At 50.1% G+C, this 19,336-nt stretch overlaps 1 protein-coding gene across 9 annotated transcripts in view; it reads left to right on the top strand.

Annotated features, from left to right (window-relative positions):
• ENPP6 (ectonucleotide pyrophosphatase/phosphodiesterase 6) overlaps window positions 1-19,336 on the top strand; it is a 141,120-nt gene that overhangs the window by 101,076 nt on the left and 20,708 nt on the right. For all 9 annotated transcript variants that reach the window (XR_012516932.1, XR_012516931.1, XR_012516930.1 and 6 more), the window contains exons 6-7: window positions 1,933-2,070; window positions 17,452-17,575. Coding sequence is in view for 6 of the 9 variants with exons in the window: in XM_074396690.1 (XP_074252791.1) it covers window positions 1,933-2,070; window positions 17,452-17,575 (262 nt within the window). In the remaining 3 variants the exon portion in view is untranslated. The remainder of the gene's footprint in view (window positions 1-1,932; window positions 2,071-17,451; window positions 17,576-19,336) is intronic.

Here is a 19,336-nt window from a genome sequence, read left to right as displayed (position 1 = left end):
TCAGGTCTCTGTTCTTCCTTCTCTGAAAGGGGTATATGGTACCTACTGCACTGAACGTCATGAGAATTAGATGAAGGAAGCCGCATGCGAGCCCCCACTAGGGCTGTTTAATTACTGGCCCAAACGCAGCACTTCTCAGGCACCTCTGGGGAGCATCAGTGGCATGGAGGTAGCTGAGGCTGTGTGCAGTGCCCAGCTCCTTCTCTCAGGAGCCACCATTCCCAGCTCTGTGCTCGGTTGGAAGCCAGACAAGCTCCCCACCCTGGCCCCTCTGCCTCTCTGTACACGAGCATGGTGGTGTCGCCACAGCTGCCTCCTGGCTGCTGTGAAGCGTCTGGAAGCATGCTGAGCCCACTGCAAGGAGAGTGTGAGTCGGTGACCACGATGATCCCTCAGCAGAGGGTGTGGCTGCCTTCCCATACTGCCAAGGTGGGGCAAAGCTTTGCTCCCCACAGTGACTGCCCTGCCCCCGGGATGACTAGACCTCTGCTTACCCTGCTCTCAAAATAATTATTCTGCCTGGCAGTAGCTGGTAACCTACCCTGAGAAGCGAGGATGAGCAAGTGGCACCTTTGGCTGCTCGTCCACCGAGTTCCTAGTCACTTCCCAATATGGGCTTTGTGGCTTGTCCCACTCCCAGATGAAACTGATCTGGGCAGGAAGCAACTGTCTTCCTGGGAGAAGGCGAGCCTGCTGCCCCTGGAGGATGGCAACCACAGGGTCAGTCCTGGCGGGCTTCCTCTCTCCATCCTCACCGCAGCAATGCAGTCGGCTCTGGACAATCATTAGTAAGGATGAAGCACCGGTGGAGGCCAGGGCCTCACCTCTTTGGCCCAGAGAGAGACCACAGCAAGCTGCCTACTCCCCTATAAGATCCGTCTATTTGGAGTTGAGGAACACTGATGCCCACAATGCCACGGTTCCCAGCCTTGCGCCATCCCTGAGGGGACGGTCCTTTGTTCTCGGGCTCCATGCTCAGGAGCTGCAGGTGCAGGGCCTGTTTATGCAGTGATCCCATGAGCTCCCAAAATATGAAATCAGGGACAAATTTTACACATCGGCAGGTTCTTGAAAATAAGGTTTTTTTTTTGTTTGTTTGTTTTTTGGCAAGGAAGATCATTCTTGTCTCCAATTTGGCGCTCAGGAACGTGCTGTCTCCAGAACTTGGGCATCCACAGCTTTTGAGCTAGGGAGAGCTCCTTCCAAGGCAGTGTTCAAGTCAGGCATTGCAAGCAGCCCAAGCAGTTGGTAGAGTATTCAAAAGTGGGGGCCATGTTTGGGCGACAGTTTGTCAGGTGATGGACACAACAGTTTGTGAGAGCTGCTGCGTCTCGCCAGATTTTTCACTTACACAAAATCCTACTGCAAATGCATCCTACTTGCCTTAAGAACTCCAGATTTCCTTAAGTAGAAAACTATAACTCATGGAGCCATCAGAAACCATCCACTTAATGATTTTACAGAGTTGAGTTGATCAACCCAATCTTATGTTCAGTTACGCCCAGGAATATATGCCTGATTTGGCTAATGGCCAAGTCAACATCAGCCAGTGGATTTTAAATTTTAGCCATAGATATTTAAGTGGCTGTACATTAGAAATATGTACAAGGCCAGGCACAGTGGCTGACACCTGTAATCCCAGTACTTTGGGAGGCCAAAACTGGCAGATCACCTGAGGTCAGGGGTTCGAGACCATCCTGGCCAACATGGCAAAACCCCAGCTCCACTAAATACAAAAGTTAACTGGGTGTGGTGGTGGGTGCCTGTAGTCCCAGCTACTCGGGGGGCTGAGGCACATGAAGTGCTTCGACCCAGGAGGCAGAGGTTGTGTTGAGCCAAGATTGTGCCACTGTACTCCAGCCTGGTGACAGAGTGAGACTCTGTCTCAAAAAAAAAGAGTGCAAAACTGATCATTCTTGATTTTCTTTGCAGATCTATAACAACCTGAGCACGGTGGAACACATGACTGTCTACGAGAAGGAAGCCATCCCAAGCAGGTTTTATTACAAGAAAGGGAAGTTTGTCTCTCCTTTGACTTTAGTGGCCGACGAAGGCTGGTTCATAACTGAGGTAATTATGAAATGCATGACCATTTATTCACTATGCAAATTCTATAAAACAGTGCAAAGGTTAATAATAGTTACTCAGTTTTTACATGTAAAAGACTTTTTCACTTAGGCATCATTTGTTGCATTCTTTCTTTCTTTAGAGAATCAAAACTCGTGATCGGGTAATTTTGTAGACACATCTGTAAACGTGAACCCAGAGTCATGGTTTAGACTTCATGGCTCCAGACTCGCTGTGTTTTAGCAAACGGGCCTTAACTCGATTACGGGGCTTACAATGTAACCTGTTTGCTTTAAAGTGGAAAAATTACTCTGAACAAAGCAATTGCTCAAGGGTAGTCAAAAGCAAGGAGAGGCTCAGCTTCTCTTTCACCTTCAAGAGAAATGTTTGGCAAACGGGATTGAGAGTCCCCGGCTGGCCAATTTGATTTTTAGAGGAGATTATCATGCATTTTTGGTCCAAACTTTAATTGTCTCATGCCTGAATGATCTCAACAGCCTCCCCCTGGTTAGCCTGGACTCCAAGCTCAGCCAGCTGTGGCATCAGCTTACGATGCCAGCCCACGGTAGGAAGGCCTTGTTCTTTCAGAGAGTCTGTGGTCCTGTCATGTTTACAGTTAATTCCTGAAGACGGTACAGGTTATTTTAGGAATTTGAAGGGGGTTACAATTATTAGCTTGGTTCAAAAGTAATCGCGGCATGGGAAAAAAATCATCATTACTTTTGCATTGACCTGATGAACGGACTCCAGGGTACATGAGAGTAGCTGGTTGAGACCAACCAAGCGTAAGACCCAGGACTTGTCGGGAGCCCCCCGGGGGTGGAGGCAGGTGATGCTTGGCAAGTGTGTGGGAGTCCGGGACATGGGCATGGGAAAATGCAGGTGTGTGGCACGAGCCTCAGTTATGCAGGACTGCGTGGCTTCTGGGTGCTCTGAGAGAGAAGCCCCTGGCACTGAGGAATGGAGAAAAGAGGAGATATGGTTAGGAAGTGAGCTACGCAGAGCAGAGGCCAGCGAGGGCTCCTCAGGCAGCTCTGGCTTCTCTGCCACGTGGTTTGCAAGGTCTCCATGAGGGTCCCTCTGCTCCCTCACGCCCCCTCTCTGCTGCAATCCAAAATGCTTCCTGTCGCCTCGTCACACCGTGTGAAGTTAACCTGGAGTGAGGCTGGGTTAGCACCACCAAATCAGGACTTAGAGTGGTTTTCTCAGGACCTCACACGGAGCACACATGTACTGAAGCAAGTCACCTGTCTCACTGTATTCCATAATGCCAACTCTCCAGGTCGCCCCAGAGGGCTCACTTTTTGAACTTTTTTTTCAGTTTATAAAATTCCGGCAGAAGCGCTTTGAATTTTCAAAAGCAAATATGCCGTGAAGGTTAACCCACGGCCGCCAGTCACTTCTTAGCTGGCCATCTGCCCCCCGTCGTTACTTTCTCGGCTTTAGCTGAAGTCGCCCTTGCTGAGAGGCTGGGCGGAAGGGAGGGAGAGCAGAAGAGGGCGGAGGCGATTGGGGCATCTTGCTGGAAAACAGGCTTAGGTAGGGGAGTGCAGGGCAGAGGTCACTGTGGAGATGCTGGATGATGAATGAGGTGCCATCTCAATTCCGGCTGGAAAGGTCTCGGCTTCCCACAGTAGAGTGTGACAGGTGCTGGGGGAGCAGCTTCAGCCCTGAGTCCTCTCAGCGAAAGTAAACATGGTATCTCAGCAGCCAAATGTCCAGCATGAAGATGCGGGGCCTTCCATTGAGTGACGAAACGCAGTGCTGGGAGACCTCGAGGCATCCGTTAAGACGCTCTTGGTGATATATCACAGACCATTTGATAAATGTGGCTTAAACTAGAAGGATTTGCTATCCCACATGACTAGAAGTCTGCAGCAGGCAATTGCAGGATTGCTGAATCCAGTAACTCAATTACATCACGCCCAAAGCCAGCTCTTCTCTAATGCTCTTGGCTTTCCTCAAGGTCACAAGGTGGCTGCTGCAGCTCCAAGCATCACATCATATCCCGTTAGGACACCCCAAAGCAGGAAAGAAAGGGTGTGGGTTCTCTTTGCACATCTCCCGCTTTTATCAGGAGGCAAAATATACATACCACAACCAGGGTCAGACTCTGAGGTTTTGTAGCACTCCGGGGATTATAGAATTAAGGTGAGGGGGATCTCTCTTAAAGAAGAAGACATACACAATTTTGAATATAAAATTAGGTACAGGGACTTGGAAGAAGTTCACGCACTTGAGAAGCCTTGATGCATAAACTTTAACTGCTCTAGCAGCTTTAAACTTTAACCCGCCAGCAGCTTCCCCTGGCTCAGCTTTGGTGCTGTGATCTGAAATTGTGCTGAAGCGCAGACCAGGGGGCCACAATCACAGGACAGAAGTGAAACCGAGGCCAGGAGTCAGGCAGACAGGGGCCTCGAAACAAACAACAGAGAGAAGGGGTAAGGGGACAGCAAGGACAAACAGCACCTCTGCGCCCATGCGCCTGGTGCTGGCCCTCTCAGGACACCCAGTGACGAGTCTGAGGACACGTCCTCCTGCCCCTGGCTCTGCTTCCATCTCCCGACCATCCTCCCGCCCCGCACTCTGCTGTGGGTCCAAGTACCTGCTCCCCTGTAGGAAACCGACACATTAATGCTGACCATGTTATGTTCTATTATATATTACTTTTGTATGCATTGGCAGATCACATACACACACACACACACACACGCGCGCACACACACACACACGTTTGTCTGAGTAAATCAGAGATGACACCATCAGTTAGCAAGGGCTGACCAGTACTGCGTTCTATATACAGCACTGTACAGAGAAGCCACAGAACAGGAAGGAATATTACCAAGCTATTGACAATTCCTTGAGCAGCGTTTTAAAATATACAATCATTTCCAGAGAAAGATTTGAGGTAATTTCAAAGAGAAGTGAAGCAGAAATCCTGAAGAACCAAAAAGCACATCATAAATAAGATAAATAGGGTGTGAAAAAATACGATTAGCTCTGAAAGACGAGGATTGCTCACTAATAGACTATCCCTGGTGGCTTATGCTCCTTTAATTACTCATGATAAGTGCTGCAAAATTCATCTTCATCTGTCACGCTCGGGTCCTTAGGAACTCTAGAATGATCCCTCCCCCAAAGCTTTGATGACATGCATCTAAAGTTATTTTGCAGATAATAAATACATCAAGAAAAATTTCTGTTTACATTTTAGTCAATGACAGCGACAACTGCTACAATGAGAATAGCGATCCCGAACTAGGTGTGTTCTAGTTCCTGTTTCTACTTCTGATGACTCTGCATCGTGGGTTTTGCTAGTTTTTTGTTTGTTTTGTTTTTGTTGTTTTTTTTGAGATGGAGTCTCACTCTGTCACCCAGGCTGGAGTGCAGTGGCGTGATCTTCGCTCACTGCAGCCTCGCCTCCCGGTTCAAGAGATCCTCCTGCTTCAGCCTCTCGAGTAGCTAAGACGACAGGAGTCCGCCACCATGCCCAGCTAATTTTTATATTTCTAGTAGAGACAGAGTTTCATCATGTTGGTCAGGGTGGTCTCGAACTCCTGACCTCAAGTGATCTGCCCGCCTCGGTCTCTCAAAATGCTGGGATTACAGGCCTGAGCCACCGTGCCTGGCTGATATTGTTAGTTCTGAAAATAACATACTGCTAAATAAAGTGGAACGCACATGTGGTTCCGAGCTTCCCAGAAGCCTACCCAAAGAGAACAATCACTTCCATTAATATAATTTATGGAAGCTATATCCATGAAGACAAATGTTTCTCTGGAAAATCATAATCGTCCCTGAGTCCTGAGAGATGCTAAGATATCTTTTTTTTTTTTTTTTTGAGACGGAGTTTCGCTCTTGTTACCCAGGCTGGAGTGCAATGGCTTGATCTCGGCTCACCGCAACCTTCGCCTCCTGGGTTCAGGCAATTCTCCTGCCTCAGCCTCCTGAGTAGCTGGGATTACAGGCACGTGCCACCATGCCCAGCTAATTTTTTGTATTTTTAGTAGAGACGGGGTTTCACCATGTTGACCAGGATGGTCTCGATCTCTTGACCTCGTGATCCACCCGCCTCGGCCTCCCAAAGTGCTGGGATTACAGGCTTGAGCCACCGCGCCCGGCGAGATATGACTCTTTTAATGACTCTTTGCAGCTTCCTAGACTATCTTAATCATTTTACTTCCGTCATGGAATTTATGAGTTTTTATCATTAAGAAATCCTATGTAAAGGTTATAATTTCTGATTCTCCTTTTTTTTTTTGAAATGGAGTTTTGCTCTTGTCACCCAGGCTGGAGTGCAGTGGTGCAATCTTGGCTCACTGTAACCTCCGCCTCCCAGGTTCAAGCGATTCTCCTGCCTCAGCCTCCCGAGTAGCTGGGATTACCCATATGCACCACGATGCCCAGCTAAATTTGTATTTTTAGTAGAGATGGGGTTTCTCCACGTTGATCAGGCTGATCTCGAACTCCCAACCTCAGGTGATCTGCCCATCTTGACCTCCCAAAGTGCTGGGATTACGGGGATAAGCCACTGCACCTGGCCCTGATTCTACTTTAACATAACATTGGGGCTTTATTTATTTGCTTTCTGAGAAATCCCCCCAAACAAGTGCCTGTTCTTTCCTTATTGGTTTAGACTTCTTTATTTACATTATTCTATTGTTTGTTATACTTTCTTGACAGCAGAGAATTTAAAATCCCATTCTATATCCTCGTTTCTGCTCTGTGCCAAGGCTATTAATTGCTCACATTCCTATTTGCAAAATTTCTCCCCAAATGGTAAAAGAACGTTAAGTTTTGTCCTGAAACCTACATACCCGTCCATAGCACATGCGTCGACGTTTCAGGGCTGGCTTGCGCTTCGCATCTGTGGCATAGCAAGACCCTTGCCCTGAAAGCAATCTCTCTGGGTCTGAGTTCAGCTGGAAGATGAGACCGGTTTCGGGTTTAGCCTTGATTAGGAAAACAGCTGAGTCAGGACACGGTGATGCTGGGTGACAGCCTCGAGAGTCCTGTCCCCACTCCTTTCTGCCCACAGGCACCATCTCAGAAATGTGGAAGATTTGGTTTCCTTGGTAAAAATGCCCTTTCCCCAAACACACTCACTTCCTGCCATCTGTGTAAGCCTTGCAGAGTCCAAGGCAGCTGCACTAACAGGAAGACTTAACTGAGTTCATCTTTTTCTTAGGATTTCTTAGGGAGGTGTCACTGAGCAAGGTAACGACAGAAACAGATTGAATGTGTTCCCTGGGATTGCACAGCCATGCAGCAGGACTGCTGACCCTGCCTTAGCAAAGCAAGCCCCCTGGCCAGGGCCGCCAGTTTGCCTCTGCCCCTGTACTTGTTAACAAACCAGCTGGATGTCCAACTGCTGTCGGTCCTTTCTCTGGCTTCCTGTCCTGAAAGGAGAGAAATCTGAAAGTGTACTTATTCCCATAGGATGAAACAGAGAGAGGTAAAGCACAGGCTGCCTCCACGGGGCTAAGCCTGTCTCACCAGCCAAGCTCTTTGCTTCCAGGCTAGGAAATGGGCAGTCCTCACTGAAGCCTGCCTAAGAGCTGGTCCCTGTCCTCTGGAAAGCTTTTGCCTGGCATCTTCCTGCCAGGGGATGAAGATCACACTCTTCCCCAGAGCACGGGAGCCCTGCCCAGGTAGGCTCCATTGGGGCCTCAGCTGGTCACCCTGCCACTGCCTCCCCCAGGGGCCTGGGGCAGGTTGGGTTGTCACAATGTCACAGTGGTCCAGGGACACTGAGGAGACGGCTCGGTGATGCTAAATGATGGGAGAGTCAGGCACAACACAGCCAAATGCCCAGTGGAGAAAGACTGTGGGCAGTTTCCAGGAACTCAAGCACACTCGTCCATCCTCGGCCGCGATGGCCGTGTGCCTCAGCAATCACATGTCTAGCTCACAAGCAGGTATGTGCTGAGAGCTTACTACATGTGAGGCCAGTGACAGCAGTGGGAGCTGCCGGGAGTCCTCGCCCCTCCCCTGTGCTCCTGCTAGTGAAGGAACTAGACACTAAATAAACACTCACGCCACACAAATAAATCACCATGGCAAGTGCTGTCATGGACAGAGAGTGTCGTGAGGAGGGTACTGGGGTGGGGGTAACAGGAACCCGATGAGGGGCTGGGGGGCCCCTCTCTGAGAAGGGAACTTGAGGCTGAAACCCAGAAGTGCTCTCCAGCCTGAGGGAACGGGATGCCTGAAGAACCTAAGGCAGGAAAGACCTTTGAGAGTTAGAGGAATGGAAAGAATGGGCCAGGTGGCCGGGTGTGGGGAGCCAACGCGATGGGGCTGCTTAGGTAAGCAAGGAAGCGTCAGGCCAGGGCTTGGTACTTTTTATCTTAAGCCCTGGTATTTTTGGGGCTGGATGTGCTCACGCTTGTAATTCTAGCATTTTGGGAGGCTGAGTAAGGTGGATCACCCAGCCTGGCCAACATGGTGAAAACCCATCTCTACTAAAAATACAAAAATTAGCCAGGCGTGGTGGCACGTGTCTATAATCCCAGTTACTTGGAAGGCTGAGGCAGGAGAATCACTTGAACCTGGGAGGTGGCAGTTGCAGTGAGTCAAGATCGCACCATTACACTGCAGCCTGGGGGACAGAGCGAGACTGTCTCAAAAAAAAAAAAAAAAAAAGACTTGATATATTTTATCTTAAATTCAAAGGGAAACCACAGGGAATTTTGACAGGGGAGGTCAGGATCCATCATCTTTGGGGTAATATAATTCATAGGTCATGTGAAGAACAGAGTTAAAGAACTGAAGTCATGAGCAGTTCCATGAAAATCCTTATACTTACCCACTAAACAGACTGTCAGTTGACTTCATGCACCTTTAATTAGTAAGACTGGGTGCTGTAGAGCATCCATAATCTTAATTTTTCATGCCTGGATCATTGTAGACTTTGGAAAGAGCCCCTGTGACCCTCCAAAAGTTTCGATGACATACAAATCAAGTTACTGTATGTTTTCAGATAATAAATATATGGGGACTGAAAAAAAATTTTTGGCCAGGAACAACCATAACAATAGTGGCTATTTGGGATTAAGAACCTCCTTAATTAATTAAGTGCCTCTCTCCTCACTGGATACTGTGACCCCAATTCTACGGAGTTAATGGAGCCTCAGCATTTTAGGCGCCTTGCCTATGGTTACAGATCTCTGAGCAACAAACCCAGGACCTGAATTCAAGTGTAGCCACGAAGCACGCAGTCCCACCCCGCTCTTCCCAAACATCTCATCAGAATGTTCAGTGTATTTCTGACTTCGTGTTTCTCAGTGACAGACTCACCCTTCTGGCTTCTGCGGGGTCTAGAGCCGCATCTCGGCTCCTTCACACTAGCAGAAACAGAAGTTCTACCATCATCCTTTTCCATTTTCTTGCTCGTGTCATACTGCAAAAACCTCCACAGCGGCTCCAAGCCCACTTTACCTCGTTTTCCTCTTCCTTACCCCAGGCCTCTCCTTTCTGATCACCAACATGGCTGATTAGAATATACTGGAACCAAAATTTTTCTGTTTGTGAAAACAGTTCTTCTAGTGAAAGACTTAAGTGTTGGGAATTTGGTCAGGAAGGGGTAATCGTGCTCGCCTGAGTAACGTCAATTGGCCCAATAACTAATCAGTGGAATCCCTGGAATGCCGTCTGTGCCAATCGCCACCAACTGTCCTTCAAAGCCCAACTCAAACACCATCTCTTCCAGGAAACACGCAAGAGTTGCTAATGTCCTCCAGCTTGGAATTTCCGTAAGACCTGGTGAGACATTTGTTTCTCTGGTTTGGAATATGCCCTCCTGGAGTGGAAGCTCCCTGAGGGCAGATCTTCAGCATCTTGACCTTTGTTTCCCATGATGGAGCTTGTAGAGTCTCAGTAGATGTTAGTGGGTGAATGAATTAATAAATATTGAGACAGTCGATTCTTGGCTACTGACTGACAGGTTGTTCACTTGGTAGATGTGTAAAACCAGTCACCGAATAAAAAGAGAAGAAAGCAAAGTTGGGCTTTCAACCTTGGCTAATTATTAGTAGCCCCAGAAGAGATTTCAACAGAGAAGAGGTGCTGAAACCATGAACAGCAATTCTCCTCGCTTGGCTGGCCCAGAGCTGCAGTCCAAGGGTGGGACACAGCCGCTCTCCCCAGCCCCTCCCAGCTCTGAAGAGCTAATTTCTGCAGCCTCTCCTGGACAGTGTCCATTTTATGCCACCATGCTCACAGAGGTGGGATGGGCAAAGAGTTCCCCAGAGCTTGGTGAAATATTTTGGAACATGGTGTTTTGCTGTTGATCTTCTGGACCTCTGCCTGACTTGAAAGAAACGCAGCAAATTCAGGCCCAAGCTTTTAAAGGAGACCAATCTTCTTCTCCAGAGGAAAGACTTATTTTGAAAACTGGAAAAGGATATGAAATACCAGGCTCAATTCTAAAGCCTGTGGTTGAATGGCTGTTAGGCCTGGACCCAAAGTATCCACGGAAATCAAGACAATCTGGAAAACACGGCCTCTGAGTTTTAGTGGCAGTTTTTGTGGTATTGTCCAGGCATGCCTAACTGGGCTTGGCGAAGTCAGATGTAGGGCGGGAAGCTGCGTGCTTTCTGGTGGTGACCAGGGTCGCTCTGCGCGCTGCGTGGGAGCACATGGGTACTTTTCTCAGCCTGGGCACGCTGCAAGAAACATGATTCTGAAAAAAAAGAAAAGGAAAAAGAAACCCCATTCACTGAGTGCTTTTCTCCAGCACTTCGCTCCACGCTAAACTCCCACGTCCCTGGATCCCTGCTGACATTGCTGTCTGCATTTTCCATTTCGAGGATCAAGCAGTGTGTGGCCAGGGGCTCTCTGGGGTCAGGCCAGTGGCCCGAGAGGCCTAAGCAATTAAATTCTGTTTTAGAAAGGCAGAGAAGGGGAAATGGCTAGGGGAACATCTCTTTGGAGCGGCATGTGGCAAACACATCTCAAAGGCTCCTAACCACCACTCCCACGGGCTCCACAGAGGCCTGCTGGCTGGAAGCCTCTCTGCAGGACAATTTAAAATAGCAACGCCACAAAATCTGAGAAAGCGTGGTTTATAATAGAAACCATATCGCAACCTTCACACCAGCAGCAGAACCATCTGAGCCAGCCAAACTGTCATCATTTCACCAGCGTTTTCACTGAAGCCACCCATGACTTGAACATTATTGGTGCCTTTTCTCAGACCGGGAGAATGTCCCAAGTATATTGTGTTTTCAGGGAGGTGGGAGACTTCCGTTATAACCATGTCCTAGAAGACAGAAGTAGATTTTTATTAGGCCTCTCTAATACACGTTGGATCAGTTTCACCTTTTACTTATTTTAATGTGACCAGATTTCAGTGGCGCTGTCCCATTCCCTAGAGACCTGTTGTGATGCCTCAAGGGAGAAAGGGAAGAACGTGGGTCCCTGACCCGACACCTCACGAGAATTATACTTTCCGTAGTTGAAAGGAGACACCACATATAGGGCGCCGGTCACTGGGAGTGACGCGCCTCTTGGAGCAGCTGGAGGGCCGCCCTGGCTCCTGCCTGCTGGAAAGCAGCTCTGTAGCTGCTGACCTTGTGCCTGACTCTGCAGTCCCTTGAAGCCCTTTGAACTTTGTAAGAGGAAGGCCCATGTTGCTATGCCCAGGGCCACACAAAGGGACGTGAGGCACAGTCCCTGATCTCAGGCAGTTCTCAGAGAAGGACAGTCATCCTTTAACATGGCCCGTGGCAGATGCCCGGTGAGCGGCTTCCAGCCGTTCCCACGCCTGACTGCACATCCCGACCACCTGGGGGACATTAAGAAGAGATGCCTCAACTCCTCCTGACCTGCTGAATGCAAATATCCAAGAGCTAGGCCCAGGCCGCGCTCGGGGTGGTCCACGTGCACCAGTGTGGATGGTGAGCACTCTGCTTTCCAGCAGGGAGCGACACCATGGCCTCTGTGGGAAGAAGGTGAGAGGGCCAGTACCAGGCAGAGCAGGAGGGACCAGACAAGGTCCTGCAGCGGAGCCCCCTCCAGCCACCTTGGGAGGAGTCATTTAGGGATGCAGGACAGAGCTGGAGGCCGGATGCTGGGCAGCTGTGGGCCACCAGCCTCCTCCGTTATTCTCCCCAGCTTAGCGACCACTCTCCTATACATGCTGGAGAGAAATGGGAAGGAATGGGTGAGAAATATATGTGCTCACGTATTCCAAAAATGCGTCACGAAAAAACAAGTAAACGCCAGAGGGTTTACCACAGCCACCATCCCTGCCTTTTTTTTTCTTTCTTTTTTTTTTTTTTTGTTTGAGACGGAGTTTCACTCTTGTTACCCAGGCTGGAGTGCAATGGTGAGATCTCGGCTCACCGCAACCTCCACCTCCTGGGTTCAGGCAATTCTCCTGCCCCAGCCTCCTGAGTAGCTGGGATTACAGGCACGCGCCACCATGCCCAGCTAATTTTTTTTGTATTTTTAGTAGAGACGGGGTTTCACCATGTTGACCAGATGGTCTTGATCTCTTGACCTCATGATCCACCCGCCTTGGCCTCCCAAAGTGCTGGGATTATAGGTGTGAGCCACCGCGCCTGGCAGCAAATGGTGAACGCTGACCGCTCAGTGCTTCCTGCTCTTCCTGTCCTTGCGCCTCTCTCTCTGCATGCACCTTCATTCCCAGCCTCGCATTTCTAAGTGTGTGCCCCAGACGGCTCAGCTCAGCTCAGCTCAGCTCAGCACACAAAGGAATCCCACAATGCTGAACGCAAACGGATGCGTCCTGGCGTTTGGAACACACTGTATTTAGTGGGTTTCTGATTTGGAGGTAAAGAGCGAATGTCACATTTTCTTTTCATTTTAATGCTAGGATGACTGAGACAAAGGCCTAGTCTAGAAATTATAGCTCTTCTCTCATGAATAGTCCCTAGCTTCCCAAATTAATGCAAGCATAGAAGAGGCATTATCATGGGGAGCAGCCGATGGGTGCAGGCGCCCAGATAGAATGCCAGCACCAGCAGAAAAGAGCACAGGCTTGCAGGCAACCCCTCAGCTGCTTCTCACCGCGCTTCCTGGGGTGGGGCGATTTATTTCTGGTTCCTTCCTGTTAGACATGATTAGCTGGTTGAGGGGCTTATCAAGAAGAAGGGTCCTGGCATTGCTGTCCGCCCCTGTCTGGGGGAGGGTTTTTGGAAGACACTGGGAAGAGCTGAACACATCACCCTGAGTGAAGATGTTATGTACATTTCTAATATGGTGCTGACTGTACAGTGGCCAACTTGTCCTGGTTTGCCTGGGACAGTCCTGGTTTTAAAACAGAAAGTCTTGCATCCCTGAAACCCACTCAGCTGCAAACCAGGAGAGTTGGTCACCCTGTTTGGTTAGCACAACCCCGCTAGCCACTGAGAGCAAAACCACCCAGTTCCGCTCTGCTCCTGGCTTTTCCAGCAGTCTCTCTCTGATGCCAGCTTTCTTTCAATCTTTTCCTCCTAGGCCATTCAAGGGCTCCCCATTCTTGGAGTTCCCAGGACTCTGTCACTCCAGGAGCCTTAGAGCGTCCCCCACTCTATTTGGACTCCCTTTGTGGACTCCTCATTCTGACTTTTCCTCTCCATCTCCCTACCCTGCTGCTACACACACAAACACACACTCACATATACACATGCTTACACTCATGCACTCACACTCATACACAGGCACATGTGCACACATTCACACACGCATGCACACGTGCTTACACACATGTAGGATGCATGCACAGAGCTACGTCCCCACTCACTGCCTCTCCCCACAGACCTCTTCCCATGTCCCCTCTGCTGAAGGCCTCCCTGGGGCCTGAGCCTCCCTCCCGGCTTTGGGCTGGACACCCAGTCCTGGTCCGGTTCACTTCTGGTCAGTGCCCAGCAGCTGAGCTCTGGAAGCTCACTAAAGCTGAGCTCTGGAAGGGGAAGGAGCTGCCCTCCACCTCTGTGCCCCATACCCCAGAAGCCTAGCCGAGTTCCTGGCATGAATCCAGAGCTCAGTGCATGCCCATGGAACTGAATAAATTGGCCCTGAAATCATGGGCTTCTCCTACAGGCTGGCAGGGACGTTCCACTGTTGCCCGGGCCTCCTCTCACCTGGGCACACCCGTTCCTTCTCTGCCTCCATGGAGTGGATTCCCTCTACATCCACTGATCAGCGGGAGCCACCCCCTCCAGCACATGTTGCAGGAGAACCGCGTGCTTCCTGCCACCCTGGGAACTGGCTGCCCACCCGGCAGTGGGATCCCACTTAGAGGCGCTCCTCCCCCTGAACACACACACACAAGCCCTCCCTCTACCCTTGTTTCTCACCTTCGGCCAGATCTGGAGGGCTGGGGCGCTTCCCCGGATGTCACTAGGTGGCGCCATGTGGCAGTCCCTGGGCCCCACGGGGGCTGGATGGGGCCAGCAGCCCAACCCGGAGCTGCGGATGGGCAGGTGGGGATTCCTGGCCTGGAGGCCGAAGGATCTGTGGTAGGCCCGTCTTCATAGGTCTGGCCTCCGCTGTATGCCCTCGAAAAGATAACGTTGGGTATGAAGCAAAGGTGCTAAAAGCCACTGGCAGAGGAAAAAGAAGAAAATCATCACTGCAGCATTGTGCAATGAAGGCCGTGCAGGGCCGCGATCCAATCTGTTGCTTAAACCAGTTACCTGTGCACCTGACCCGCAAGGTGGTTATGATTCGTTCATCAGTGAGAACCAGTTTTTCTGGGGCAACTTATTATTTTAATAAAAACAAGTGGATTGCCCATGACTAGAAAGATCCTACATCGCCTTCAGGGCTGGGGTTTATTGTTGCTGTGTGTTTATTTGTGGAATCTAGGCTGCACGTTTCAAATCGGGCCGTCAGTCTTCATGTCTCTTGCTGCTGTTCTTTGTCGTGGGGCACAGAGACCATGAGGTTCGTATTTGGTGAGGTCGTTAATAGCGAAAGTGTTGCACTTCGTGCTTCTGAGCTCACCGCCTCGTAGGCTGTGAGAGGGAAAAGCAACACATTAAATTAGCCGACGAGGCTGAATGGGGATGTGTTGTGATCATCACCATGGACAGATAAGGAACAAAAAGAGAAAGTTAGAGATGCAGTCAGTGAGCAAAACCTTCTCGTGGAAAAACACAAGCCACAGCTGGAGAAGGAGTGACGAGGGATGTGGGAAAGTCAGGAAACAGAGAAACTTGGAAAGCTGCAGTGCGAGGGGGCGATTTATGGGGTGAGAGCAGATGGCTGTGCAATGTGATATGACAGCTAAGTAAGCGCAAGCAGGCTCAGCCCTCACGACCCACACTGCCTGGCCCCACCACCGGGGGCATCTGTGGACCAGACCGCTGCCACCTAATGAGCGTCTATTGCATGTCAAGGGACTTAGCGCACAGTCATGACATCCCCACAGACCCCGCAAGAAGGCCAGAGCCAGCAGGGAGGCCACAGCTCAGAGAAGTGAAGGAGCCAGGAACCCAGAGCTAGAAATTTAACGCAATTTAACTGCACCAACGCAATTCCAGAATCGTTAGTGCTCTGTCTCTGGCCACACTTTGTGAGGTTGTGATGCAGTGACCTTTAGCAGTGCAGAGTGGAAGTGGCCCAGGCGGCGGGAGACAGATGAGCTGGGTTCCAGTCCCAGCCCTGCCTTGCACTAGCTGTGTGACTCTGACTGTCACTAACCTCTCTGAGCCGTAGTCCCTTCAACTACAAAATGGTGGAAACGGTATCATCCCCACTGGGATGTTACATGGTTAAGTGGACATCGATGTCGGCTCTTGCTGAACTGCTTGGCTCACTAAACACGTGATACTGTTACTAGTCTTGGGAGCCAACCTGTAAATTGCTGGTAGCTTAGCAATCTTGAGTCGACAGATTCATCGTGACCAGCCTATTCTACCTTCTGCATTTGAAATATTAAATATTTCTGTAATATTGAAACCTGCTTAGCAGGAACGCACTGTGCATCCTTGGTGAGGTCATGGAAGGATGCGTGGCTTCTGCGGTGCATGGCTAGGCTTGTGCTCGCTGGCTGCAGCCTCCGTGGGATTTCCAAAGCTTTCTCTTAGCCCTCTATTTCATAGCAAGTGAGCATCTGTAGTCTTAAGAAAATTTGGTTCTGAAGAAAAGAGGGGTGATGGGAAGTGATGGTTCTGGAACCCATCCCAAAGGAAGGGTGGGTGAAGAAAATGAAGACCTGCAGAGCCTGGACCAGGGAGCAAAGGAGCCGCCTTCCAGTGTGCGTAGTAACGGAGGAGAGGAGGCTGGCTCGGAGCTGCTCCCAAGGGCAGCGCTAGGAGGAAGAACAGCAGGGTGGGCTGCATGGGAGAGGGTGTTGGGATGTGCTGAGGGGACCCCTCTGGGCTCCAGCTGCTTTGCTAGGAAAGGTAGTGATTAGACAAATGCTGTTTCTCAACGATTCTCCGTCGACTGGATAGCCCACCATTCAATTCAATGCTGACACCAGTACCTGGAGTGAGAGTGGGCCTCACAGGTCAAGGGGCTCCATCCCACAAGGCAGCCCCCACTCAGATGCCGGCCACCAGTCCCGGGTCTCCAGGCTACCGGCACCTGTGTTTGATTTGGCTACATTCGAGGGGTCACATGACCCTACTTCAGGTTTGATCATTCACTAGGACAAATCACAGAACTCAAGAAAGCACAGTGTGTTTAAGATGACTGTTTTATTGTAATGGATGCCCCCTGGGAATCACCATATAGAGAGGCACGTGGGAAAGAAAGCATGGGAGGCGAGGCATGCAGAGCTTCCGGGAGGGGGTCCCAGAACCTCACTCCCCGTGGGCTTCACATGGGGTTTCTTTGCGCGGATGTGAGAGGAAATCACGGGTCAGGTGATTGGACTCAGTCTCTAACCCCTCTCCCCTCCTGTGGTCTGATTCCTCTGGTGGCCAGCCCCCACCCTGAAGCTGTCTAGCCCCCAACCCCAGGACCCACCTCAGTAGTATTAACTCAGGTGTGAGAGAAAGCAGCTCCTTATAAATGAAAAGCAAGAGACGTTTCAATTGCTCGGGAAATTGTACTGGTTTTAGGAGCACTGGGTTACAAACCTGCGACAAAGACCAGATACATTTTTGATGACATGGCAGGTACGCTTTAACATCCCTGCTGCCACTAACTGACTATATTGAGTGGCTCTAAAACTGATTATGGGATACAATTCAGCCCCATGTAGGAAAACACCTTGCTAACCAGAGCGCTTAGTCATCGAATAGGCTGCTGCCCAGGGTCTGAGCTGCCTGGAACAGGAAGTGCCCCAGCGGAGGCTGGGTGGCTCAGTCAGAGTGCAGAGGAGGAAAGACCCCCGTGGAGTGGCAGCGTGGAGCAGATGCCCGCTCAGTGCCACGGTCAGGATGTCAGGATGCAGTGTCATGTGACTGCCTTGCTTGGTTTCAGAATCGAGAGATGCTTCCATTTTGGATGAATAGCACCGGCAAACGGGAAGGCTGGCAGCGTGGATGGCACGGCTATGACAACGAGCTCATGGACATGCGGGGCATCTTCCTGGCCTTCGGACCTGGTAGGCGAGGAATTGACCCAATGCTCTCAGGCCCCGTTCCCAAGGAAGTGTCTGTGGGGGGGGGAGGGGGGGGCGCGGGTGTGAGGAGAGGCTGCAGGGATTTCCTTCCAGACCCTCTTTATGAGCCAAGCAGAGCAAACCCAGCCGGTCTCCATGAAACAGCTTTTGCTGGCTTCCTTTCAAATGCTTCTTGGGTTTGGCAAATGTGGCCAAATACTTTTCCTTGTAAATTTTAAATCCTGAGTGCAGTGAAGAAAATGTATTCCACATGTTTGTAATTCATTTTTTACCTAATTCATCAAAACGTTATTTCACAGCTATCTGGCGTCCAGGAAAGCTTATGGGACACCAGGTTGCTGACAGCTGTGAGTCTCACAGTTGATGCAATCGCTTCTTGGGGTCTGGCTCTTCCACAGGCCTTCCCGTCTAGAGCACCCACCTCAGGGAGGCTCAGTTAGTTTAGGGTCCGACCAGAAGCTGGGATGTGCTCAAGGGCAGGCGTGGAAGTGACCTTGGGCCTGACTTTAAGAATGAATGAGCCAGAATGACGAGGGATGCCTTGGATGAGAGCAAATTTGCTGTGTCTTCCTTGACCAGATTAATTCCTAGGGCTGGCAGAGAGGGGAGATGGGAGGGTGTATCTGTCATTTGATTTAACAGATGGATCCCTGTCAAGTCATACTTTGGAAAACTTTGCCAAACACTCTGAAGATCTTACTACTACCTGAACACCCTCTTCTCCCAAAAACAAAAATTAAAAAGGGAAGAAAAGCATTCAACAGCCCTCAACCCTCAGCTGACTGGTTCATGAGCTATCCTTCTCTGTTAACACGGTCCCTCCTCCTGTACTAAATAGAAGCAGCGTATACCCTGATACCTGTATTCTGAATGCCTTTTTCTAGATGTAGATAAAAATGTTTCAGCCCATAAAAGTCCATGTTTTCAGTCGAGCGTGGTGGCTCATGCCTGTAATCCCAGCACTTTGGGAGGCTGAGGCCAGCAGATCACGAGGTCAAGGATTCCAGACCAGCCTGACCAACATGGTGAAACCCCATCTCTACTTAAAAATACAAAAATTAGCCGGGCGTGGTGGTGCACATCTGTAATCCCAGCTACTTGGGAGGCTGAGGCAGGAGAATTGCTTGAACCCGGGAGACGGAGGTCGCAGTGAGCAGAGAGTATGCCACTGCACTCCAGCCTAGGCGACAGAGTGAGACTCCATTTCAAAAAAAAAAGTTCACGCTTTCCCTTCATGTTATAGGTTAGACATCACATCTCCAAGCTCTGCTCATCTCTTCAACGTAGTGAGATCAAGGACATATGTCGGCATCCCCCCTCCAGCCTCCCACGGTGACTCTACTTTTCACAAAATCCCTGTTAAGAACAATGAGGTGTCAGTTTCTGCCACCTCCATGGGTGCCTGAACTTAGAAACACATTAGTACAAATCCCTTTCCATATGTGATCCAGGTTCCTAAGTCCTCAAGGGAGCATTAGAAGCAGTAGGAGCAAATTCACAGAGCACCAATGGCGTTCATGATGTGGGCCTAGGACAGGGTTCTGAAGATGCCCGAGCATGTTGTCTTTCACCAGTCATAGTTATGAGGAGCTTCCTGTCAGCTGAGCCCCAGGTCAGATACGCAGAGCCCAACAGCTAAAGGAATTAGGAACGGAGCACGCTGAGGGTCACTGCTGGGCTACATTGGATATATTCCAGGGCCGTGGTGTTTCTCTGAGAGAATATTAGTCAGCAAGGCTCTCA

The sequence above is a fragment of the Saimiri boliviensis genome, chromosome 3 (genome assembly GCF_048565385.1).
Source record: "Saimiri boliviensis isolate mSaiBol1 chromosome 3, mSaiBol1.pri, whole genome shotgun sequence".
In the NCBI taxonomy this organism is placed as follows: domain Eukaryota; kingdom Metazoa; phylum Chordata; class Mammalia; order Primates; family Cebidae; genus Saimiri; species Saimiri boliviensis.
Note: the sequence above shows the minus strand (reverse complement) of the source record. Positions and strands in the feature narration are given on the sequence as shown.